At 40.9% G+C, this 26,297-nt stretch overlaps 2 protein-coding genes and 1 long non-coding RNA gene across 6 annotated transcripts in view; 1 reads left to right on the forward strand and 2 right to left on the reverse strand.

Annotated features, from left to right (window-relative positions):
• Window positions 1-3,555, reverse strand: part of LOC123519516 (diacylglycerol kinase eta-like) — a 62,874-nt gene extending 59,319 nt beyond the window's left edge. For both annotated transcript variants that reach the window (XM_045280873.1, XM_045280872.1), the window contains exons 1-2: window positions 3,403-3,555; window positions 1,196-1,306 (exon numbers count right to left, since the gene is read on the reverse strand). In XM_045280873.1, the coding sequence (XP_045136808.1) occupies window positions 1,196-1,306; window positions 3,403-3,555 (264 nt within the window). The remainder of the gene's footprint in view (window positions 1-1,195; window positions 1,307-3,402) is intronic.
• Window positions 3,556-4,146: 591 nt separating this feature from the next.
• Window positions 4,147-21,692, reverse strand: LOC123519517 (putative ammonium transporter 3). Of its 2 annotated transcripts, none has more exons than XM_045280877.1 (14): window positions 21,605-21,692; window positions 15,480-15,574; window positions 12,137-12,199; window positions 11,451-11,522; window positions 9,510-9,703; window positions 8,922-9,201; window positions 8,445-8,602; window positions 8,002-8,143; window positions 6,671-6,846; window positions 6,266-6,397; window positions 6,033-6,128; window positions 5,614-5,702; window positions 5,309-5,489; window positions 4,147-5,203 (listed from the first exon to the last, which is right to left on the reverse strand). In XM_045280877.1, exons 2-14 carry the CDS (start codon window positions 15,572-15,574, stop codon window positions 4,971-4,973), a joined length of 1,911 nt encoding a protein of 636 aa, XP_045136812.1. In that variant the 5' UTR covers window positions 21,605-21,692; the 3' UTR covers window positions 4,147-4,970. The 2 variants fall into 2 exon arrangements, with proteins under 2 accessions (XP_045136812.1, XP_045136810.1); XM_045280875.1 differs by having other exon boundaries at window positions 9,510-9,706.
• On the forward strand, window positions 7,420-8,602 carry LOC123519518. 2 transcript variants are annotated; one of them, XR_006679030.1, is made up of 3 exons: window positions 7,420-7,536; window positions 7,962-8,166; window positions 8,462-8,602. It is a non-coding gene; the product is annotated as an uncharacterized LOC123519518 (long non-coding RNA). The 2 variants fall into 2 exon arrangements; XR_006679029.1 differs by having other exon boundaries at window positions 7,423-7,531.
• Window positions 21,693-26,297: the final 4,605 nt, after the last annotated feature.

Genomic DNA, 26,297 nt, shown 5'->3' on the forward strand with positions numbered 1-26,297 from the left:
AGAAAGCAAGTCAAGAATACTAACTAGTTTCAAATACAACACAAGTAGACAATTCCATCCTGCATCTTTTGAATACTCTAATAACAGAGAGAACACAAAAATATAAGACTCTTGGCCATCAGAGAGAAAGAAAAGGAAGGAAAATAAAGAAGGGAGTGGTGATGGGGGATGGGGAAGTAGGGTGGAGGAAGGAAATTGGACCCTAATTAAACACACAAAGGAGCTTGCAAATCTTATTAGTCGGTCACAAAAATAGATCAAATTTGTGGCTTGGGGAAAAAATGGAATACACGACCCATAGAACAAGGCATTCGTCCTCGGTGTGTGTGTGTGTGTGTGTGTGTGTGTGTGTGTGTGTGTGTGTGTGTGTGTGTGTGTGTGTGTGTGCTACTTCTAATCATGATGGAGAGAAAAAAAAAAAAAAAAAAAAAAAACCTCAAGATCTCACAAAACTGGGCTGGAAAAAACAACTACACCAATAGCACACACACACACGCACACACACACACACACACACACACACACACACACACATGCGCACAAAAATGAAAAATATATATAGAACAGTGAACCCTGAAGCCCTAGCATGGGAAAAGAATAAGAAAGATTGTCTGCAAGCCCAAGATCAATGAAGCCACTGGGTCCTTTCTAGGAAGGGTATTAAGGGCAGAATGAGGTGGGAGGGGTGGGGGGAGACAAAAGGGGTCTCCCTATAATAAGGCCTCAGCAAAACCAATCAGAGGGAACAAGAGAGAGAGGTGTGAAAGCAGATGAAAAAAAGGAACGTCAGAAAATATAAAGAAAGTATGATATGTAGAAGTGTTAAAAAAGGTGATAGTATAAATAAAAGTTAATAAATGAAAAGAAAACAAAGGGAAGATATTGCACATATATGTATACATAAATAAAGAGTTGAAATACAGGACAGTGAAAGAAAAAAAAGTATATGAAAGTAAAAATGTAAGTCAAATTACAGTAAAGATGAATAAGAATTTGAAAAAAAAAAAAAAAAAAAAAAAAAAAAAGGCATAGGTCATAACGGAATAAGGTGCAGAATCATGTGATGTAAAACTATACAATAAATAAAAAAAATTGAAAGTAGAGACAGAACAAAAGAATACCATAAAAAGACACGAGTAGAGAAGCACAGACAACTTGGAGGATGATGACAGTGTGACGAGTGTTCAGTACTTACAGTGGTGTCCTTCCCATAGTACAGCTTGTGTCCCTTGAGTTTGAAGTATCGTTTCCGCCACCTTTGGAAGGAAGACGTCTGCTTCATCATGTAGCCTTCCTTTATTGACACCTGTAATAGATGTGGTATTAGTTAGGAGTCTTTTTCTCTCTTCTATCTTCATCCTAACTTAACCTGTACCAGTAAAAGGCAAAACGAGACAAGATGCTAATGACCTTTTCAAAAACATAACCTTAGAATTTAATTGAGTTAGGTGCTACAACAATATTTACAAAAACACAACCTCTCTCACCAAAAACAACTGTAAGCTAAGACTGAACTCACAACCTCTAAGCCAAACTGAGGAATGAATACTGAGTTACTGTTGCCTATTTTGGCCAAGATGACACCTACACCTAAGCTTCCCTGATGACAAGGCTAAAACTAACAGAACCTGAGCCATAAAACACCAAAGCTAAATTTCCATGTTTTCTCACCTAGCTATGTACAATGAACTCAGGTGCTTCACCTCTTATGGAAAGAAGAAACAAGAAATCCTGTGTAAGTTTAGTGCAATGTCCTCCAAGACAAACGTCTAGAACTCTAACTGGACCACACCTTTCTCCATACTGACCCAGCGCTTCTCACAAAGAGGCAAACGATGAATATGCAACAAGGAAAAGCGTCGCATGTTAGATGTTATCAATGGCGTCTCACAATGGTGTGTATTTGCCACGTGTGTAAGTGGACCACAGGGAGGTTGGAACAATGCGCCTTTAAGAAACTATGCAGCAGGAAGTCAGTGTAAAAGATGATGATGAGATACTGTAGTTTTATGACATCATTCTCACAGATAAACAGCCATACGGTACCCATAAGAGAAGCTGCAAAAGGAAAAGGTTACACACAACATTCACAATACAGTCTCGATGAATCATATCAATTCTGTTAACTTTTACCTCCTTTCTCTTTCACCTTCCTTGCTGCTTCAGAAAGTTATTGCATTTCCAAGTTTTTCAATAAATATTCATACCAATAAAATGGCAGTTCCAAATAACATGGTAAGGGGATTAAGGAGTTCTTCTGTATTTCTGATCATACAGTGTGATGATGTGTCACACCTTATCTCATATCGCCTCACTTTAGGCCAATTATAGATACATGTTATATAATACTGAATAAAAACAGCATTAAAATATATACAATGCAGTACATGAACTTTAGGAAATAAAAAAAAAAAAGATTCACAAACAAATACAAGAAAACAAAACAATTAATACATGTAAATAGAATGTGGGAACGTCAACCAAGCACAAACATTCTTTCCTCCTTCCCCACCCTCAATTCACGTCAACTGCCAGGCTTACAACACTGCGATATCCGAGAACCCTCCTGGCGTTACACTCCACTAAAATGCAGCAACACTCTTCTTTCATGTCTTTTATGAATGCATGCTGTGATAATGAAGGGCCCCCACTGATGGTGTATCTTGTCCAAACACCACACCAGTTACCTAAGTAGTGGGAGGCTATCAATAGACAGACAGCTGGCCATCACTGAGGAAACCACTGTGTTGTGTTCCCTGAAAGTGATACTATGAAGTAAAAAGATATATATGCATTGTGTTTGTGTGTGTGTGTGTGTGTGTGTGTGAGAGAGTGAGTGTATGCAAATGCGCTTAAATTCTGTTCTGATCAGACAAATTTTCTTCTTGCACATTTACAAACAAGAACTTTGCACAAGGAATAGTGAGAACAACTGGTGCTTGGCCTGCCTGATGTGTGGCCCCAGAAGAAGCTCTATTCTATCACTGATCCTTTGCTCAGAGCTAACCTAATCATGGACTACAAGATTCTCAATAACATCTGTCCTCATGAAAATTTGCTAGTTAGGTACCTTATTGGTAGGAAAAACTGGCACCAGGGCCACACCAGGGGACAATTCAGAACGGGGAGACACTGGCACCTTTCAAACTTGCCTCCAACCTGACGAAGGGCGGGAAGCAGGGAGGGCGGCGCCTGCACATCACAAACACCACACACCTAAACACACACACGACACATAGTACACACTGCACACTGCTTCCTGGCTACTGTACGGCTAGCATATCCTTTCCCGTGTGTCCTCCCAGGGTGTGTGTTACCAGAGGGGCGGGAGTAGCAAGTATGGGCGGCACAACACGGCCAGGGCGCCTCCCTCTCCTGTTGTTGCCGCCCGCCATTACTTACACTGCATTTTATCTCCTTGTTGGTGCTGATCCTCCTGTGGAATGATTCAGCGGGCTCTGTCTCTCCGTCACTCTCTGAAGACTCCACCTCAGCGTATCCCCCACTCGGTCTTCCCGGCACACTGACATGCAGCTCACCTCCCCCCGTCGCCATATTTACACTGTCACTTCACGGCTGTGTTGACATGTTTGCCCCGCGCCGCTACACTTAGCAATGCCCGCTACACTATTTTTTTTTTTTTTCACTCCTTATATCCATTAGCCACTCTCTCTCACGTTTGGGTGTCCTGTTTCTCTTTTTTTTTAATATGCTGTTATTCGGTGTTTTCAAAAGTGCTTATTATGATTGTTATTGTGACGGTTTAATTGGGATATTTTACGCCATTAACAGAAAAATAAAAATAAAAAAACATTAGTGAGCCCGCAACTTATCACTATGGCCTTTGTTACGGGGGTCTAAGGTATTCAAGAATACGTGCTCATGATTTCAGTGGACTTGACTGATACTGCCATGATGGCGAGGTATATTTATATCTAATAATAAAATTAGCTTTAATTGTAAGCCCACCACCGCCACTACCATCACCATCACTACTACTAATACTACTACTATTACTATTACTACTAATACTACTTAATAAAAATGGATATGATAATGTTTCATGCAAAAAATCATCTTTTGCCATATTCATTTTATTCTGCATAGGATTTTAAACCTAAGAGGATTTGAATTGCTTGAGTTTTATTCAATTGTCAGTCACTTAAACACACTACGTACTTACTAATAAATCTACAAAAGTGTCACAACTTACATTGTACAATATAGTATAGTCTTAAAGCCTATAAGTTTATTACTACTAAATTACTAGTATTAGTAATAAAATCTAAATAAATAATTAAATCAACGTCTAAAAGTCTACGGTAATAATGATAACATTTTACTCACCGAACTATAAACTATTCTATTAGAACAATTTGTATATATTGCTTTCTCCATCCTGAGCTACAGTCTGCTGCTTTGTGCGTCCCTCGCTCCTTCGCCTTGAGCCTTGAAGGACGGGAGGAGGCGATGTACAGTATGTAGTGTTGCGTTGCCTTCACAGTCAGAGTTTCGTCTTCGTAATAGACTCCCTCATGTGAATTTGATTTATGCTCTTCCTCTTTCCATTCTACCCGTATTCCTTTGAATCATTCGTTCTTCTAATCTTATCTGCCAAAATGTACGTCTTATCTTGCCATACCACGCTTCATCCGTGGCATAAAATGTATACATAATTTAGAGATATGTTACAGTATGAATTATGAACAAAACACCATGTGTAAATCATGATTGAAGTAAGATTCAAATAAACTCTATCGAACTTCCACAAATAAAGTTTTTGCATATAATCTACTCAGTGATCAATGCGATAAATTGACATTTCCGAATTAAGAGCAAAATCAATTAAGTCAAATATGTAATAATAATAATAAAAAAAATCATTTCATTCTAACCACAGGGCCAGTGGCAAAGACATGAGCAATGTTAACGAGTTTTGATAGTGTTTTGAAGGATTTGAAATGCATCGCTCACTGCCATGCTGAAAGAGTGTTGGGGTTATCGAGGGGCGTAACCTGGTTGCTGTTGAAGAATTCGTTTCCTTCCTTGCGGTCTTTGGAATCTTTGGATTTCCCGTTGAGGAGGAATGAGGGTAGTAGCTTCGTTTTGAAACTCTTGGTTGTCACCTGTGCCACGGCCTTGGACAGAGTGGAACCGCGGCGTGAACTTAGCATGTCGAGGTTACCCAGCACCTTCACGTGACCTAAAGAGAAAAACAGAAAGAATAAATACAGTCAGTACGCCGACCACAAAGTCATATTCAGCGAGAGGGAACGCACTATCCCGTCAATACAGAATTATAACGTACATGGATTGTCTCCCTGTGGTAAGATGTCACTGTAGTCGAAGCCATTGTGCTGCAGACCCAACACAGATACAGCTCTAGACACGCCAACATTGCGCCGTCTGATGCCGTGCTCCGCGAAGTCAGCTCCCACCAGCTCCTCCCACTCACTCATGCGGATCCCCATGAAGAACTTGTCAATCGCCTGCACAGTGGAAAAGATGGTGGTTAGTGCATTTGTTGTGATGTATAATGAGCAAGAGATTTTTTTTCCTTTCTCTTTCTCACTCTTTATTTCTTTTACGAGGAAGGATGCGATTAAGACTTACGAAAAGGATGATGAAGGTGGCAGACATTGACCAGACAATGATACAAAGGCAGGCCAGGGACTGTATGCCGAGGAGATAGAACCCTCCACCTGTAACATGAGCAGAAACAGAATACCACTATAAATAACAGAAATCTTATGCCTGCAACGCTAACATCAATGAAAATGTCTTTCTATGTATATTTATTTTCTCCCTGTATGACTTCCTCTAACTTGATATATCCCAAAAGTACTTCTCTTTGTCTTCTTCCTAGTTTTTTTTTTTCTTTCTCCTCCTCCTCCTCCTTCTCCTCTTCTTCATCTTCCTCCTCTTCCTCTTCTATTTTTTACACGCTTTATCTTACAAAGTACTACGTTTTCTCCTACTAAAACCCTTCTCCTCCTCCTCTTCCTTTCTTTCTTCCTTCTCCAAATACTCACCTCTGAAGAGACCCGAATACCCGCTGGTCATTTGCTGGAGAGAGTCAGCCTGCACGAAAAGCCCAATAGACACCATTGCCCAGATGCCGCAGAGACCTGTAGGGGCAAACAAAGGAAAGGATGCGATTAGTATTCATAACGTGAAGCGGAACAAAACAAAACAAAATCAGAGAAGTGATCTAAGAATAACAGAGGCAAAATCAAGAGTCAAGAGGCGAGAGGAGGCGACTGACCGTGTACAGCGACAGCGCCAACAGGATCATCAATGTGAAGCTTATCAAAGATCGGCATTCCCAACACAGCGATGAGTCCACCCACGAGGCCAATGAAGAGAGCCTCCCAGGACGTGAAGAGGGCGCATCCGGCTGTGTGAGGGGCAGGAGGGAGTCAGGATGGGTGATAGCTAAACGACGGTAGACAACGATAAACAAATAAACAGATTAAAAAAAAGATCTGAAAACACGATTAAAACACACCTCATTCACCAAGAAAAATGAAAGAAAAAAAAAAAACCACTCATCAATTATTTCACTTCCCCTCACATGTACCAGAAACACAACACAACAACACACCTGCCTGCACCACCCATATTCACACCTGTTCGTCCTCCTCAGTTCCCCCATCACCCTCCAACTCACCCGTGACGGAGACCAGGGCCCCCAGCACACTGTTTACTACGTCGCCCACTTCTAAACGGTGATTCTTGTACCAGGAGAAGCTCATTCCCGCCAGGCCGCCCCCGATGCTGGACTGCAGGGTGGTGACGGCCGTGCGAGCTGCGTATTTCCATAGGTGGCCGTTGATCCCGAAGGTGCTACAAGGGAGAGAGGAAGAGAGAGAGGTAAAGGTAGTGATGGTGGTGGTTGGTTAGTGGTCGATTAACGTGATTCTTCTATGTTTGTTTTATATTTTTATTGTTTTTTTATCTTATCTATCTTTTGAAGTTATTCTTTTTTTGTCTTTGATCTTTTCAGTGTGTGTGTGTGTGTGTGTGTGTGTGTGTGTGTGTGTGTGTGTGTGTGTGTGTGTGTGTGTGTGTGTGTGTGTGTGTGTGTGTGTGTGTGTGTGTGTTGTTATTGTACTTCCTATAGGTTTGGATTTCTATATATCAGCCTTGTTAAGGTGGATGTGATAGAGAAGAGGAGGAGGAGGAGGAGGAGGAGGAGGAGGAGGAGGAGGAGGAGGAGGAGGAGGAGGAGGAGGAGGAAGGGGAGATAGGAGGAGAGAGACAACAACCGCAACAATAATGCCAATGATGACCTCAACTTCCTCCTTTCCTCCTCCTCCTCCTTCTCCTCCTCCTCCTCCTCCTCCTCTTCCTGATTCCCTTTCCCGCCACAGACAGGATGGGATGGGCCGTAACTGGTTAAGGGAGGCAATTAGTGAGGGGCGAGCAGAGCAGGCCGCAAGACACGCCACACAGCATCACTCCACCCCAGCACGTCCCAGGCAGACGAGAGGGTGACATCAAAGCACATCAAAATACACGAAGCGACTAGGTAAGGTAAATACGAATGAGTGAAGGAGTAAGTGATTTTTTTCTTTCTTCAGATATATTGCTTTTTATCAGATATATTGCTATTTTTCAATCACGGTTCTTTGCATTATAAGTTTCTCTCTCCAGGAAGACAAACAGATATATGACTGGCTAATAACTGTGGGAAGAGATGCAGTTTGAATACGTAGATAATATTGAGAAGCGATAAACTGAAACTAGATTGTCATGCTCATTACAAGCTCTCTCTCTCTCTCTCTCTCTCTCTCTCTCTCTCTCTCTCTCTCTCTCTCTCTCTCTCTCTCTCTCTTTTTAACATTTGATTTTCTGAGATATACTGAGTGATTGAGAGTGAGCGAATGAATGAATAAAGGAATGAGTGAGTGAATGAGCAATCCATCTTTAGCCGCCAATCCGTCACCTCCCATTCCTAGGCCGTCACCCCGTCATCCCGTCATCCTGCCGCCGCCCTACCTGCCGCAGTTGAAGCCGAGCCAGCCCCACCACAACATGAACATGCCCAGGATGGCGTTGGTGGGCGATCCCATGGGCAGCGAGGCCTCCCCGTCGTCATACCGCCCGATCCTGGGACCCACCATCTTCGAGGCCACTAAAGCTGTGACGCGAGGGAGGAACAACGTAAGGAAGGAAGAAGGGAACGTAAGGAAAGCAGAAAGGAGCATCAAAACTTTAATCACTAGTCACTTTATATAACTGATTCACAAAACAGGAGAAAATACAGACGTTTTGCTGCGATAAATACTTATTTTCCAACTATCCATGTCTATATAACAGCAGAGGAGGGTAAAGAAATTTAAAAAGGGATTAAAACGCATAAAAAATTATCACACATATAATGCTTTGGCTGAATACCTACCCAATTTACCCATTACCGTACTTCCAAAGGGTACACTCACCAGACGCTCCTCCGCAGAGGTGCACGCCGCAGGAGCCAGCGATGTCCACCACGCCCAGCTGGAACAGGAAGCCATGCTCGGCCCAGATCCAGCCGGCGGGGATGCAGTAGACGATTGTGTTCACCGCCGAAAAGATTACGTACGCCACGAAGTTGAACCTGCGAGCCGAAGTGCAAGATGTTAGGTTACTTTCGACGCTACAACGTTCACTGACTCCGTTTTCTCTTAACTTTTCCACTGTTTTACTGTTTAATTGTTTGGTAGGTCAACACATCATATTGTGCTAGCAAATTTGTTTGGCATACCTCAACGAATCAAATGTCAAAAGGAGGAACACACACACACACACACACACACACACACACACACACACACACACACACACACACACATAACCCATTTCCTCACTCACACATACCACAACCCCTATACCCCAAAATCCCCACACCCTGCAACAAAACAAACATCCTCCAACACCTTTCAGCAATGGCGCCAGACACAATGGTGGTGGCGGTGGTGGCGAAGGACATTTGGAAGAAGAAGGTGGTGTAGACCCTGCCCATGGATGATTCGTCTGGGTTGATAGCGAAGTCCCCCCACCCGCAAAAGGGATTAGTCCACTCTGACTTGCCGAAAGATAAGGAGTACCCGAAGAGCCAGTACGTGAAGCCTCCAAGCACCACATCCACCACATTCTTCACCATAATATTTGTCTCGTTCTTCATCGACACGCACCCTGACTCCAGCAAGCCAAATCCTGAAGAGAGAGAGAGAGAGAGAGAGAGAGAGAGAGAGAGAGAGAGAGAGAGAGAGAGAGAGAGAGAGAGAGAGAAGGGAGTTTAGTAGTGGTGGTAGTAGTAGTGGTGTGAGATAGTAGTAGTAGTTGTAGTAGTAGTAGTGATAGCAGTAGATAGCAGAGAAAGAATAATAACAAGAGCAACAACAAGAACAGGAAATGCATAGCAGCAGCAGCAGCAGAAACACCACAATCATCATCATCACCAGCAGTAGTAGTAGCAGTAATAGCAGCAGCAGTAACAGTAAAAGTCATCTCAGGAACCATACCGGACTGCATGGTGAAAATAATGAAGGTAGCGGTAAGAATCCAAGCCGCGTCGTTGCCGAAACCGTCATCTCCCTCGAACTGGACGCCGCCCCCCCTCGATGTAGCGTTGCTGATGAAGGAGGCGTTGACCAGCAGGGTGCTCTGAGTTGCATTCTCGTTGTCAGTCACGTTCAGGTCTCCGATTATCGACAAACTGCTGGGGGTGAAATGGACACACGAGTAAAGGTGCATAAAATTCTTGTTTCATTTTGTTTTTTTGACGATTTCCACGAGTAAAAAGTGCATGTAACTCGTATTTCTTTTGTTTCTTGACGATTCCCACGAGTAAAGGTGCATATTATTCGTGTTTCTTTTGTTTTTTTACGATTCCCGCGAGTAAAGTGCATATTATTCGTGTTTCTTTTGTTTTTTGACGATTTCCACGAGTAAAAAAGTGCATGTAACTCGTAATTCTTTTGTTTCTTGACGATTCCCACGAGTAAAAGTGCATAAAGTTTGATTCTTTTTTTTTTACGATTGCATATTATTCGTGTTTCTTTTGTTTTTATGATTCTCACGAGTAAAGGCGCATAAAATAAGTGTTTTTTATATTTTTTTTATGATCCTCTCTGGTAAAAGTGAAATTAAATCGAGTTTATTTCCATTATTGATGGTTCTTACAAATAAAAGCAGATAAATTTTTGAGTTTCTTTTGTTTCTTGATAATTCTCATGTCTTCACCAAGATGTGAATGAAAGTATAAGGAATAATGTTGGACAGATGATAAAGAAAAAAAAATGTAAAGAAATATATAGTCTAGATTATGTTTGTGAAAGTGATTAACCTGGGCTTCACCTTTCACCTGGACTAATTAATTAAGTAGGTGTGTGCTTAACAAAATTAACGGAAAGCCTTTGAGGATATCTTGTTTCTTACCCTATTACTACTACTACTACTACTACTACTACTACTACTACTACTACTAATAATAATAATAATAATAATAATAATAATAATAATAATAATAATACTGCTACTGGTCTACTACTATTACTACTACTACTACTACTACTACTACTACTACTACTACTACTACTACTACTACTACTACTACTACTACTACTACTACTACTACTACTATTACAACTAAAGATAAAGAGAAAAGAAAAACAGAGAAGATTCCATTAAACGCTATCTTCTTCATTGGAAAAATAGAGAGAGAGAAAAAAAAAAGTAAAGAAAATGAGATAGACACACTAATGATCGTGAGAAGTAACCGAAGACTTTCCTCTCCTCCTCCTCCTCCTCCTCCTCCTCCTCCTCCTCCTCCTCCTCCTCCTCCTCATCCTCATCCTCCTCCTGATCCAATTCTCCTACCACGTCTCCACTGTTGTTGTAAACATCATAAAAATGAAAGAATTAAGTGCGAGACGGAGGTTAATGAAGCAAAACAACTCTCTCTCTCTCTCTCTCTCTCTCTCTCTCTCTCTCTCTCTCTCTCTCTCTCTCTCTCTCTGCTAAATTTTCCCTTTCTTTATCTATTTCAATTTCTTATTTATCTATTTATCTTAATCATCAAAAGTTTCACAACAATGTAAGTAAATGTATAAAACAGCTCATTTTGTTATTGATGATTTTCTTAACTACGATGATCAACGCCTCTCTCTCTCTCTCTCTCTCTCTCTCTCTCTCTCTCTCTCTCTCTCTCTCTTGGGTAATGAAAGGGGATTAAATTTTGTTTTCGCCCGTTCATTATGTAGTCTATTTTAATCCCAGGAAGCGGAGCCCACGTGTGCGCCTCTATTAGTGGAATCAGAAACTTCATACCGCGTCACGAAACATATTTAAACTATTCGAGATACAGACTCTGAAAAACAGTGAGGGTACGGTACAGTGTTATGAAGTATCCACAGTATCAGTACGGTAAGATTCATAGAGACTTGTGCTATGTCGTTACGTACCTCCCGTTGACAGGCAGAAGGTTCCCCGTCAGGTTGAGAATGCTATTAGCCAGTGCGATGGTCTCCTTGTTGCTGAACGAAAAAAAAGAAAAAGAACACATGATTAATATACGTTTTGGCTTACATGAATATAAATTAAATAATCTTTCTTTTTTTCTATCTTTTTCGTTCTTCTCTCTCTCTCTCTGAAAATGTGATATGGATGGGTGTTGTGTTACTGTTGTTGTTGTTGTTGTTGTTGTCGTTATTGTTGTTGTTGTTATGAGTATTGTTAGATTAGATTAAGTTAGGTTCCTTTAGGTTTGAATTAGGTTAGTGCAGGTAAGGTTAAGTTGAGAGAGAGAGAGAGAGAGAGAGAGAGAGAGAGAGAGAGAGAGAGAGAGAGAGAGAGAGAGAGAGAGAGAGAGAGAGAGAGAGAGAGAGAGAGAGAGAGAGGAAAGGATAGGGGTAAATCAAATATGCAGTGTTTTGGAATGGGTAATGAGAGGGAAGGGCAAGAGACCGAACAATCATGACCCTCAGATTTCGGTGCTGGAATTGATTTATTTGATCCCACCCTTGACTCACTGCGGCACGTGGATAGAGGGAGGGGAGAGGAGTAACAGTAGTAGTAGTAGTAGTAGTAGTAGTAGTAGCAGAAAGAATATGAAAACACAGCATTGTACTGAAGAGATTTTAAGACTTACTCGTCCTGTAGGAGCTGTCTGGAGAGGTTAGCGATTTCCTCCATCAGCTGTGAGGAGTCTAGGCTGCAAGGGGGAAGAAGTACGGATATTTACTACTGTCAAATAGCCTCCGCTGCAATTACTTCGGTTCTCACTTGTGTTTTTTCCTCTACTGGTGGTAAAAAGTATAGGATCTTTATTATCACTTCCGTCCACTATCTAGTCTAAAGTGAGAGGTGTATGTAGGATAGGAAAGATAAGGAAGGAGAGATATGAGATGTATTGGCGAGGTATTCGGTGGTGATAAATGAAGAAGAGAAGGAGTGGAATGTAATAAAGATATAAGAAGGGAGAAAGGATGGTAGTTAAACACACGCAACAAAGAACCATCAGGACGCGAAGGAAGGGAAGGAAAGCAACGAAACAACACCGAGACAAGAAATGGCAAGGAAAAAGGAAAGGAAAAACAAATATTCATCAGCAACACAAAGAAATATATAAAAAAAAGAAAAAATCATCTCAAATCAGAACATTACATCAACACTAGAGATGAGTAAAAGAATAAATGAATAAACAAGAATAAGAGTAAAGAAAATAAACAGGAGGAAATATGTAAAAAGAGAAAGAAAAGAGGGAAGAGTGAAAAAAAAGAAAAGACGAAGAAAAAAAAGAAAGCTAAATATCAACAAATCAGAATTAAATATCTACACTAAAACTCCGAAAAAAATGAATAGATAAGAATAAGAGTGAAGAAAGGGAACAGAAAGAGAAAATAAATAGAAAAAGCGAGAAAAGAGAGAGAGAGAAAGGTAAAAATAAAGAACTGGCGAGGAAGAAAAAAGAAAGCTACATACTAACTAATCAGAACTAAGAGTAAAAAAAAGTAAAAAAGAAACAGAAGGAGAAAATAAGTAGAAAAAGAGAGAAAAGAGAGAAAGGTAAAAAAAAAGACGAGAAAGAAAAAAAAACACTAAATACTTACAAATCATAACAATAAATTCACTCTAGAGCTCTGAAAAATTAAAAAACAAGAATAACAGTAAAAAGAAACAGAAGGAGAAGATCAGATGAAAAGAGAGAAAATATAAGGAGAAAGGTTAAAAAAAGACGAGAAAAGAAAAACAAAACAAAATACGGACAAATCATAACAACAAATTAACACTAAAGCTCTGAAAAAAAATAAATAAATAGTAATATATATAAATAATAATAAAAATAGACTAAAACAGATGAATTGTTGAGAGTAAAGGAGAGAAAAGTCAAATCACAGCAAAATCAGAACGTGAGAGTGTGAGAGTGTGATGATACGAACAAAGCGTGACAAGGCTCAGGTACTCCACATCCTTCAGCCAATCCTTCACCCTCTCCACATCCTTCAGCCAGTCCTTCACCCTCTCCACAGTGACAGGAAACAAAAGACGATGAGAACAATGGAATGGAATGAAAGAAGATGTAGAATATTCGGCGCCTTTCTCTTCTCTTTTCTTACAATGGAAGAATAAGAGAAAATGCTAAATATTCTCTCTCTCTCTCTCTCTCTCTCTCTCTCTCTCTCTCTCTCTCTCTCTCTCTCTCTCTCTCTCTCTCTCTCTCTCTCTCTCTCTTTACACAGATGAATAAAAGAAGATGCAAAATATTCGGTGTCTTTCTCTTCTTCTTCTTTTTTCCTTTTCTTTTTTACATTAGAGGAATAAAAAGATGTTAAATATTCGGAGCCTCTCTCTTCTTTTTCTTTTTCTTTTCTTTTTTTTTTTTTTTGCAACAGAAGAATAAAAGAAATGCAATATATATTCAGCGCCTTTTTCTCCTCTTTTCTTTATCATCATCGGCCTAACAGACTCATCAAGAATGCACGTCGTAACTCGCGCTAAAGACACACCACTTCCACCTCTCGCCTTTCCATCGGCGCCCTCTTTCATTACGTATACATGGCAGGGCATTCCGCAGGGGGCATGACACAACAAATGGGACACGGACAGGTGGAAAGACACCATATAGTTATGCAGCAAACACGTCAAAAATGAATAAATTAATAAATAACCTTCTGTATCTTTCTCAGCTCGTTTTTTCTTGTATTTCCTTCTGTATTTCGCTTACTTTCGCTTTTCCAATAGACACAACGGAAAAAAAAAGAGAGTAATGTTTTTTCTTCACTCCTGTTTTTCCTTCTGTATCTTTCTCTGCTCCTTTTTTTCTTCTATTTCTTTCTATATTTCGCTTATTTTTGCTCCTCCTGTAGACACAACGGGAAAAAAAGACTGAGAAATGTTGTTTTATTTATTCTTATTTCCTTCTGTATCTTTCTCAGCTCCTTTTCCTTGTATTTCTTTCTATATTTCGCTTATTTTCGCTCTTCCATTAGACACAACGAAAAAAAAGACGGAGAAATGTCATTTTTCTTCTTCCCTCCCCAACACAATTTTGTTAATGACGTCTCCAGTTGCGTAAATTAAGATAACGACAACGCAGGTAAAGGTGAAGACGAAGTAGTAATGATACCTTAGCGCGCGTTTTCTTCAGCACGCACAGGAGTGAGTAGAATGCGTGTTTAAAAGCTAAATTCACCAAACAACTTAATGATGCAGTTAGAGCGTTATGGTTAGCGGGAGGGGCATGGGAGGGAGGAGGGAAGGGAGGTGGAGAGTGAATGGTTTTGGTGAATTAGGGGAAAGAAGCAAGGGAGGAGGTGAAGGTAAAGCGAGGGAGGGAAGGGGAAATAGAAGTAAGGAAAGGAGGTGAAGGGAGGGTAGACAAGGGAGGAAAGGAGGGTAGAGGGTAACTGGTCTAAATGAAAGAGGAAAAAATAAGTAGGGAAAGGAGGTGAAGGGAGGGAAAGCGAGGGAGGGAAAGAATGTGCAAGGTAACTGATCTGGGTGAAAGAGGAAAAACAATAGGGAAAGGAGGCGAAGGGAGGGAAAGCGAGGGAGGGAAAGAATGTGCAGGGTAACTGATCTGGGTGAAAGAGGAAAAACAATAGGGAAAGGAGGTGAAGGGAGGGTAGATAAGGAAGGAAAAGAGACTGGAGGGTAATTGATCTGAGTAAAGGGTGGGGAAAGAATCAGGGGAGGAGGTAAAGGGAGGACGGACGAGGGAGGAAAGGGGAAAAGAAAGTGAATATTGAAGTCTTAAGGGACATGAATAAAAAAAAAATGAACGTAGAATCTGGCATAACATAACGTGCACCAGAAATCTGAAAGAGAAGTGTGATAGGAAAGAAAGTCGCTGAAAGAGAGAGAGAGAGAGAGAGAGAGAGAGAGAGAGAGAGTGTGTGTGTGTGTGTGTGTGTGTGTGTGTGTGCGTGCGTTGAGGAAGTGAGATGCAGGAGTGCGGTACGGGAGAACAAAGAGGCAAGGAAATGACACACCTGTACAGCACGTTGGGTTCCTGTGGCGGCGGCGGTGGTGATGTCGTTGTGGGCAGGGGCGTGGGGCTATCACAGCATGCAGGTGTCTCTTCCATCTGTGGGCGGACAATGGTAGAGAGGAAAGTGATGGTGGTGGTGGTGGTGGTGGTAAGGGAGAGTAGGAAGACGGTAAGGAGGAAAATGAGTAGGAAGAAGAGGAGGAAGAGGATGAGTAGAAAGAGGATGAGTAGGAAAAGGATGAGCAAGAGGAGGATGAGGAGAAGAAGAAAGAGGAATAGCAGAGAGATAATGTTGGTGATGGTGATAGCTGTAGTAGTAGTAGTAGTTGTAGTAGTAGTAGTAGTAGTAGTAGTAGTAGTAGTAGTAGTAGTAGTAGTAGTAGTAGTAGTAGTAGTAGTAGTAGTAGTTGACGACGATAATGATGCTAATGATGCTAATGAAAAAGAAGATAAGAATAATAACAACAACAATAACCATCAACAATAACAACAATAACTACAACATATACTCCCTCTGCAACCCTTTCCTTACAACTCTTCGTATAAAAAAAAGAATCTACAAACACATTTTCACCAATTTTCCTTTAATTTTCTTTCATTTTCCCTCCTACGCCAACGAAAGCAGAAGGAAAGATAGCAGAAAGATAGCGACGTACCTCCGCAGTTGTGCTTTTAGCTAAATTAAGGTCACATCAAGTCGAACGAGGTTATTTCTATCATTAATCTTCACTTTTTTGCTCCCCCCTCCCCCTTTAAATTCATTGCCTCGCGTCTCGACTCATCTGGAACACCCAAACCTTAACCTATCACTGTGACGTTGAGTTGCCTTTCCTTCGGGTTATAGAGTAGTAAAGACGTGTAATGGTGGTGGTGGTGGTGGTGGTGGTGGTGGTGGTGGTGGTGGTGGTAGCGTGGTCACTCCACAATGGCAACCTTGACCCAACACAAGAGCTGGCTTCTATTCTAGGTCACTCTTAACTTGTTGAGAGAGAGAGAGAGAGAGAGAGAGAGAGAGAGAGAGAGAGAGAGAGAGAGAGAGAGAGAGAGTCGTTGGGTAGAGTTTATATTGGAAGAAGAGGAGGAGTAGGAGGAGGAGGAGGAGGAAGAAGAGGAGGAGGAGGAAGAGGAGAGGAGGAGGAGGAGGAGGAGGAGGAGGAGGAGAGAGGAGGAGGAGGAGGAGGAGGAGGAGGAGGAGGAGGAGGAGGAGGAGGAGGAGGAGGAGGAGGAGGAGGAGGGGAAGAGGAGTGCTTATCCCTTGATGTCCAAATGATGGCTGGAAAAACTACAAAAGAAGAATCAATAACAACTACACGTATTACTGAACCTCCCCTCTCTCTCTCTCTCTCTCTCTCTTTGTCGATGAAACAGCACCCCACTTTTAAGAATCTCGCTTTCTCCTCTTTTTCCTCCTCCTCCTCCTCCTCCTCCTCCTCCTCCTCCTCCTCTTCCTTCCTCGGGCCTTCCATAACACTCTTGCTCTAAAAAAGGGGGGCGGGGGTCGCGGGGGCCTGGGGGTCACTGGGGGCTGGGGGCTGGATGGGGTCACTACGCCTCTATCATCATGTCCAGCTGTAAGAAATATCGACCCTTTTATTGTTCTGTCAATTTTCTCCCTTTTTTTCTTAAGACTCTCCTTGTAGTTATTCCCTTTTCAGTTTTTTTTTCCTTTTTCTTTTTTTTTCTTTTTTTTTCCTTTCCTCTTTTTTTCTTTTTTTCTTTTCCTTTTTTCCTTTTTTTCCTTTTTTTTTTTTTCTTGGTTGGTGAAGGTACTGTTTGGGGAGCGGGGTGGTGAGAAGGGGTGGGTGGCAGGGGGTGGATGAGACAAGGAAAAGGGGGATTCTGGGTAATTTTCGTGTTTATGTATACGTATATTGTTTTCTTCTTCTTCTTCTTCTTCTTCTTCTTTTCTTCTTCTTCGTTCAGTGTTGATTTGATTGATTGCTGTTTTTTTATTCTTATTCTTATTTGTTTGTCTTTCTGTTTTCTTTGTTGTCATTGTATAGATTTTTCTTTTTTTTTTATTCATTTATTTATTTTTGTGGACAGAGTTTTTTTTAATGTACAAATTTGTCTTTTTTTCGGTTTTCATTGATTTTTCTTTTCTCTTTTTTGAGGGATTTGTTTCTTCCATCATTTTACAGATTTATACATACATACATACATACAATACATACATACATACATACATACATACATACATTCACTTATTCGGAAAAGGTGACACGTACCTTTTACTTTTCTCTCCTTTAAGTTTCCAAAGACTTTATAGGTTTAAAACAAGTCACTATTGGAAAACGTTACACTCACGTTGACAAAAAACAAACACGGTTATTATTCTCCTTGTAATCCACATCATTTCCGTGAACACTTACAGTCAAACACACCTGGAGCTCTGAAGGCACTTGTGAAAAATAGAAAAAATGAAATAAGAAAAGAAAAGAAAGCCCGTGTCTTTTCTTACACTGAACGTTTCGGTAACTCTAAAATCACGAAAGCATAAAAGGGAAAGTCAAGATACCGGTATACGTGTCTCTTTTTAAACCTAAATCTTTTCCGTATTCGCACTCTCTTCAGAACCAGAACACTGTCAGTAACCAACACGAAAACACTGCCGCAAAACACTGAAAACCCTCTATTTATCACACAGAACCATAAAGAACACTAAATCCTACAGCAAGACGATAAAAAAGAAAACAAACATGAAATCTATCGTATCACAAACACAAGGCAAGCAGAAATCCTTCACGATAGGAGATACGGAAGCAAAACAAAAGAAGTTCGCCAATAAGTGTTTGAAAACCGCGGAAAGTCCCAAAACATTGAGCCACACGCGCCCCTCTTCGTAATACTCCAACACTTTTCTTTTTTCCCGCATTTTTGGGACGAGGACGCGTGAGGCGGGACCACGCGAGGAGGAGAACGTTTTGGGGCGTGATGGATTATCGATAGCCAGACTTCCAGGTTCCAGGAGGATATGCTGAGCTGACATGCGAATATACAGGGCTTGAAGTGGTTCAGATTCTACGCTCTTGATGTTCACTCGATACTCTTCGCTCCGTCATCATTGCTGCCACCATTATCATTGCATTAGTAGTAGGGGTAGAACTGGTGATGGTGATGGTGATGGAGGCAGTAGCAGTAGCAAAAGTAGCAGCGGTGGTGATCGTAGCAGTAGTAGCAGAAGCAGTAATGGATGGAAAGAAGAACGAAAGAAGAACACGAGAAGCAGGAGGAGGAAAATACATAACCTTCAAAGCGAGAGGGTTTATCTGAGCAGGGTGTGTGTGGGTGGGGTGCGGCGGGGCGTGGAGTGACCTGGCAAGCTGCCCGCACACACAGGAAAGAAAAGACTATAAAAAGAAAAGAAAAACATAACAAGAGAGAAAAAAAGAGATGAAGAGAAAGAAGTAATTTCGTTCTAGTGCCTTCTCCAAGTTTCATCCTCTCGTCCTTTCGCCTTCAAATAAAATGGATATAAATAGAAAAAAAAGTTAGCGAAAGGAGTTATAAGTGTTAGGATAGAAATGAGAGAGAGAGAGAGAGAGAGAGAGAGAGAGAGAGAGAGAGAGAGAGAGAGAGAGAGAGAGAGAGAGAGAGAGAGAGAGAGAGAGAGAGAGAGAGAGAGAGACAATACACCTAGAGGATAGAAAAATAATTATGTACGTACGTGAGGAAGGAAAAGGTACTACATTACGATAAAGGCCTATATTAAGAAACAATTTTTCGCTCTCTCACCACGATTATATTTCAGGGCCAGACATGATTAATAGGACTTTCAAGAGTGTCTAAAAGATTGCTCGTATGTATAGTACGTGGTTCGGATGCACTGTACTCATTGAGAAGAGCCTGTGTGTGTGTGTGTGTGTGTGTGTGTGTGTGTGTGTGTGTGTGTGTGTGTGTGTGTGTGTGTCGCGGTATGACGGTTGAGTATTGAGTGTTTGTCAATACACCATTAAATTTTTGTACTACACTTCATATTTTCTCCTCATTCTGCGAAAACCACAAAAAGATTAAAGCTAACGTGTTTCACTTTTTTTTTTTCTAACATCCAGCGAAGTCACTTAAGTCTATGAAATAAGCGTAATGACAGGTGCACATGAAGTCCGTCGTGGTTACCTGCCGCGATGATGCACACCTGACGGCTTATTGATCTGCTGTCATTACTGGTATTTGATTAGTCTCGGGGGCGTAAATCTCGATAATGACGCCCCTTCCTCCCCATGCCGCGGTGCACTATGGGAGGTTAACGCATACACCTTGAACGCAGCAACCGATTATAGCGGGAAAAAATACAATAGTTGTTGTTATTGGAGTAAAAAAGGAAACGATACTCGGAATATTATCGAACAGAGTAGTTTTTGTTTCCTCCCATGTATTCTGTTACTAGATTTCACTCGTTTCATCTAAGTTACGTCACGTCTTGGTCAGTGTTAATATGCACAGCCTGATCGCACTCGCCGTGGCCGTGATGAAGGAACACTGCCATTGTTTCTCCTACGCTGTGTAAAATGTGATTAAAAGCCCTATTCAGAAACGCTTTGCACTCTCACGACTACTATTTCCAAAGGCTCTAATTGAAGATACTCATGTTTTTAAGGGTATTTTTATGGTTTTGGTGATGGATTAGCAAGATTTCTAAGTGATCATAAGGAGAAACTGTCTTAAAACCCAGCTAGTTGTCTAAATGGGACTTGAAAAATTGTCGTGGTGAAAAGACAAGGCGTTTCTGAATATGGCCGTAAGTCGGGAAGCGCTGAGAGTGAGAACCTTCCTCTTGGATATTGCTTCTTACTTGTTCTGCGTTACACCTTCCTGTTAAGATCTCATTACGGCTACATTTTACTGTAAATACTACGGGTTCATAATAGTATCTTTGCTTTGACCTCTTCAGTACTGAGACGCATTTTTACCATGAGTTTTGGGTATGATTGGACAACTTTATTTACATTAGGAAGGATCTATGGAGGTCAGAAGATTGATGGCCAGAGTCTTCACTATTTTCCCCATTTCAATTCCCATTTAAGTTTCAAAAGCTGCATGAAATTAGTAAATAGTAACCAGAATGAATGTGAAAATGCGTCATGGTACTGAAGGGACTAAACTTTCTTCCTTATCCTAACCTAACCAAACCTAACGCAACTCATCCTTATCTTATCTACCATTACTCAACATTACCATATAAAGAATTCAACAATCAACAACACCATAAAGTATATATAACTATTCGCCATAGAAAGACATATAAAGTACCACACATTTATTTCGGCAGCTGATGTGAAATTATTAACGATTATAATTTAAAGTCAGATATTAAACCCGAGAATATGGCACAAGTTTCTGGGAATCTGATTAGTAAAGAGGAAAACAGATATGCATACACGATACAGTCACTTGAGGCACCACTCGCTCACTTCCCACGACTCGCTCACTTCCCACAGCAGACTACTTGGAGAATTACCCTGAATCGCTACACGAGCTCAACACAATACATTAATTAGTGAGTATAGCATATGAATGAAACTACAGGTGGGAAGAATAACCTCCACCTTTACTACTACTACTACTACTACTACTACTACACATACATACACACAAATACCTGAATGAAATAGTAATAACAATCTTAAAACCACCCTAAGTAATCTGAAAATCCTCGTAAATATCTGTAATGGAAAGAAAAGAAGACAACACTTAATGGCGAGGAAATGAAAGCTCACAAATAAGCAGAAAGGGATGCATAAAGGTCAAGAGTGCCTCAAATAGTTAACTCAAAGACAACAGTGCAATGAGCTGCGTGATAAGGAATAAAATGAGGGAATTGTGGGTAGAGAATTGTTAGTGTGTCGTACTGGAATGATTGTGCGAATAGGATCAGCAATTATTCTATATATGATGATGGTAAAGTAGTAGTAGTAGTAGTAGTAGTAGTAGTAGTAGTAGTAAGTAGTAGTAGTAGTAGTAGGGATACTGGAGATTATTCTTAGCAACTAATACTAACAATCACAAACAAAACACAAACTAAACAACAAAATAGAAAACAAAAATAAATATACAAACAAAAGCAAAAACACCAACAAAACTGGAGCGGCGTGAAGCAAATACCGGTGATACCAAAAACGGAATAACCTTTTCATCCGCGACTCAGTTGAGAGTTGAGGGACGCAGAAGAAGAAGAAGAAGGGGGCGGCGCGGGCTCCCTCAGTCTCTATCCGAGCCCTGGAAGACTAGAACTGAAGCCCTTAGTCACTCCAGACCCTCCCCCCCCTCCCCCTCACCCCTCATCCGTGGAACACTAGCGAAAACATTACATTATTGATACCCTTCCCTCCCTCTTGCCTCCTGCCTCCTCTCTCTCTCTCTAATTCTTCCTCTCTATAAGATTCTCCCCATTCCTGCTCATCCCTTTAACCCCGGTAACGATTGTGGCTTGTTATGCATCACCAGTGGGAAAATACACCCATAGGAACTTAACTATACATCTCTGTGGCCTTTCAAAGCAGTCGTTAAAAGAATCTACATCGTTTCAAAATATGTGTCCCTGGTATGCTTTCCGTCTTCTCGATCTTAACACATTTTACGACTTATTAACTCTTAACCCCCAAGTACCGTAGCACATTTTCATATTTATTCTGTTCACTATTTGGTGATTTTAAAAAGAATCAGTGAAGACTCCAGCCATTAATCTTCTGAGCTCCATAGACCCTTCCTAAAGAAAGCAAACTCGTCTAATCATAACCAAAATTCATGGTAAAAATGCTTCCCGGTCCTGAAAGGGTTAAGATTCAGTGACTCTCAAGACTTAATCCCATTGATATCTGCCCCATACACCTTAGACACCTCACCTCCGCACCTTCCATACCCCATACACTGTCTTTCGTGAGTCTAAAGGATCGTCATGTGTTCCTCTTATCACGTATCCCGCCATGCCGCCATAAACACAGCGGCGTCCATCCCACAGCGTGTTTATAAGCCTATGACATCAACAGGACCCGAGTCGTCCATGAAGAATAAAAAAACAGTAATTGCCGCAATCAGGATCGTGAGTAATTGACGAGGACGCTGCTGCTGCTGCTGCTGCTACTCGTAATGGAAGGTCGGTCATCAGCAGCGGCGGTGTCTACGTTAAGTCATTGTGGTATGTGTGTGTATGATGGACGGATGGATGGACACACAGACACACATCACGAGTCTCAGCACGTGATATCACCCTTAGTAATATGGTGAATCACACACACACACACACACACACACACACACACACACACACACACACACACACACACACACAACTTGTTTCCTTCCTTCTCATCTCTCGCTCTTTCTTTCTCTTTCTTTCTCTCCCTTCTTAATGGAATTGGCCAAGTTATTACCTCTCAAAGTGAAAACATTACGGAAAATAATTATGGCTCCATGAAAACAGAGCATCTTAATGGGGAAGTTTTCTCGTTAGGGACTGGCTAATGGCGGTGGTGTGCAAGGCAAGCTGCAATGTAAAATAACTCTGTATCATTATTTCATATCTTCTTTTCCCAATCATACAAATGAGCAATTGTTTTAACTTTGAGTCCTTGCAGATGTTGGTATGTTAATTTCACTTGAGTAAATACTATTCCATTAACCGCTTCAATACTGGGACACATTTCATTTTATTGACATTAGGAAGGGTCCATGGAGGTCAGGAAATTGATGGCCACAGTCTTCACTATTCTAATCCCAACATAAGTTTCCGAAGTTATATAAAATCACCAAATAGCGAGTAGAATCATTAAAAACGCGTCATGGCACTGCAGTTTATTGTTCCCAAAATTACATAAGTACATACAAGTACATAAAAAGTATAATCTAACTTAACCTAACTTACCTAATCTAATTTATCTTGATATATCTCACTCCTAAACAACTCAGCCCCACCTAACTTAACCTGATTTAAACAACAAACAAACCGAACTCAATCTAACTTTAGGCTAACCCAATCCAGCCGAACGTGCCATAATCTAACTTCCCTTAACTCCTTCAGTGCTGGTTTGATTAGACAATTTTCTTTACAATAGGAAGGTTTTATGGAGGTCAGAAGATTAATGGCTAGAGTCTTCACTATATAAATCCTTACGTGAGTTTCTGAAGCTGTGTACAATCACCAAATAGTAACCAGAATAAATATAAAAACGTGTCATAAGTACTGAAGAAGTTAAGCAAACCTGTCATAGCGGAAGACACTGAATTCCTGTTATGTATAGAATGTCGGGCGTTGATTTGTATGTATGAGGCCATGAAGCTGTGCCACGCTTAAACTCTGTAGCAGGATAGTCCACCATCACCATTTCCACCTCACCATCACCATTACAACCTCACCATCACCATTACAGCCTCACCATCACCATTACCACCTCACCATCACCATTACAGCCTCACCATCACCATTACAGCCTCACCATCACCATTACAGCCTCACCATCACCATTACAGCCTCACCATCACCATTACAGCCTCACCATCACCATTACAGCCTCACCATCACCATTACAGCCTCATCATCACCATTACAGCCTCATCATCACCATTACCACCTCATCAGCACCATTACAGCCTCATCATCACCATTACAGCCTCACCATCACCATTGCAGCCTCACCATCACCATTACCACCTCACCATCACCATTACTATCCCTTTCCAGCGTGAGTGTGAAGGATGGGTAATGGCCGCCGTGGTACAGTGGAACCATGCGTGCTTTGGGGTCCGAGGGGTCTCCAAGCGCACGGGTTCGAATCCTGTCCACGGTCCGAGTGTAGGTTGGGCTTCCTCACTCGGGGCAACGGTTTCCTAGCGGGTGGGCTTTAAGATAGGAGGTATCCCGAAAAAGTATCCCGTTTAGCCCAGAAATTCAGGTGAAAAGCCCACATGGTATAAATAAAAAAAAAAAAAAAAGTGTGCTGTGCTTTCAATCATATGCTGAAACATTAAATTTCTCCTCGCTTCTCCACTACCTTCGAAACGCTCCAGTTGAAGTGACACGAGTTTTTAGGTGTTTTCGTGACAGATTAACATGTTTTCTACACTATGGATAGAAGGAAACTCTTTGAAACCCGGCAAATTATCTCTGTGGCCTTTTAAAACAGTCGTAGTGAGAGAACAAAGCGTTTCTTAACCTCTTCAGTACCATGACGTGTTTTCATATTCATTCTGTTTACTATTTGGTGATTTTGTACACCTTAAGGAACTCATGTGTGGGATTAAAATAGTGAAGACTGTAGCCATTAATCTTCTGACCTCCATAGACCCTTCCTAATGTCAATAAAATGGTCTAACCGTACACAAATCTCAAGGTAAAAATGTGTCCCTATACTGAAGGGGTTAATACGAGCCAAAAATTCTCTGGAGGCATCACGTGTAGAATTGCCTGCCTGTTGTATAGAGTCAGATCGATACAATGTAGAATGTTCGTGATAAAGAAAAAGAAAATCCAGCCGGGAAAATTTTACGCCACTGGAAAGACTATGACCGAAAATAAACGGGAGAAAAAAACAAAAGAAACACGGTGCTCTGAGATAAGACGACGGAGGAGGAATCGTAAACAGTAACCGTAACAGGGCGCCACCATTTCCCGGCCGTTAATTACCAGCACAAGGCAGGAATGTGCGATATGAGGAGTGGAGCAGGATGTAGTGTTTCCTGATTGGTCATTTGATATGGTTGTTAATGGTATGTGTGTGTGTGTGTGTGTGTGTGTGTGTGTGTGTGTGTGTGTGTGTGTGTGTGTGTAATTCACTATTGTTTTCATCACGTGCTGAACTCGTGACCAAGAGAGAGAGAGAGAGAGAGAGAGAGAGAGAGAGAGTTATGAGGGCACGTCACATGCATAACTACACTAATGAAAACGTATTTAAAGAGGCAAACATTACGATTATAAGTAAACTTGCGTGATTACTAACAAAACAGACTTACTGGTATTGAAAAAGCAATTAAAAATATTTTGGAGATGAATGAATTAATAACCAAAGAAAATGTGTGAAACAAAACAGAAAATTAACAAATTACAAGAGGAAAATATGCGACTAAAGTCAAGGAAACCAGCATTCATATTTTTCCATAATCACGCAAAGAAAAGAAAAAAAAAAAATAAAATGAAGAAAAATCTACAATTCTTCCTAATTAATAATACAAAAAACTAAACAAAATGGATAAAAGAAAACAAGAAAAAAAACATTTAAGGCAGAAAAAAATATATAACAAAAGAAGAAAGAATTAAAATGATAAAAATACCTGATATCTTGCTTAACGTGTGTGTTACAAAGACGAGGACAATAATTGGCATCAGCATCAGATGTTCTTTTTATCAGACAGAGGCACGAGAATAATGATGTAACCGGATAACAAGGTCAGAGAGAGAGAGAGAGAGAGAGAGAGAGAGAGAGGAGCAGGCAATCTTCCAATAATTACCGCTAGTTACTGAGTTTAAGCGTTTTAGTAATGGTGCATAATGTCAATAAACTCTCTCTCTCTCTCTCTCTCTGTTTACGCGACTCACACAAGCCGAAGACAAACAAAAACGCAACGATAAAGTACGCTATCAAACCGAACATCAAATTTAGTCAGGAGATAAAGCAACAAAGTTACTCATCTCTGCACAACAAACTGACGAGAAATTAGCTTTACATAATACACCACTTTGTATGCATGTAAAGAACAATGCTATCTATGTGTCCGTATGTCTTACTGTCTCTCTCGACCCGATGCTGAATCTAACCTGTGTTTACGCCTCCCAGGGATAATGTGACAATTTGTATGGATATTAAAGACACTGTTTTCTACTGTATGT

The sequence above is a fragment of the Portunus trituberculatus genome, chromosome 45 (assembly GCF_017591435.1).
Source record: "Portunus trituberculatus isolate SZX2019 chromosome 45, ASM1759143v1, whole genome shotgun sequence".
NCBI lineage: Eukaryota > Metazoa > Arthropoda > Malacostraca > Decapoda > Portunidae > Portunus > Portunus trituberculatus.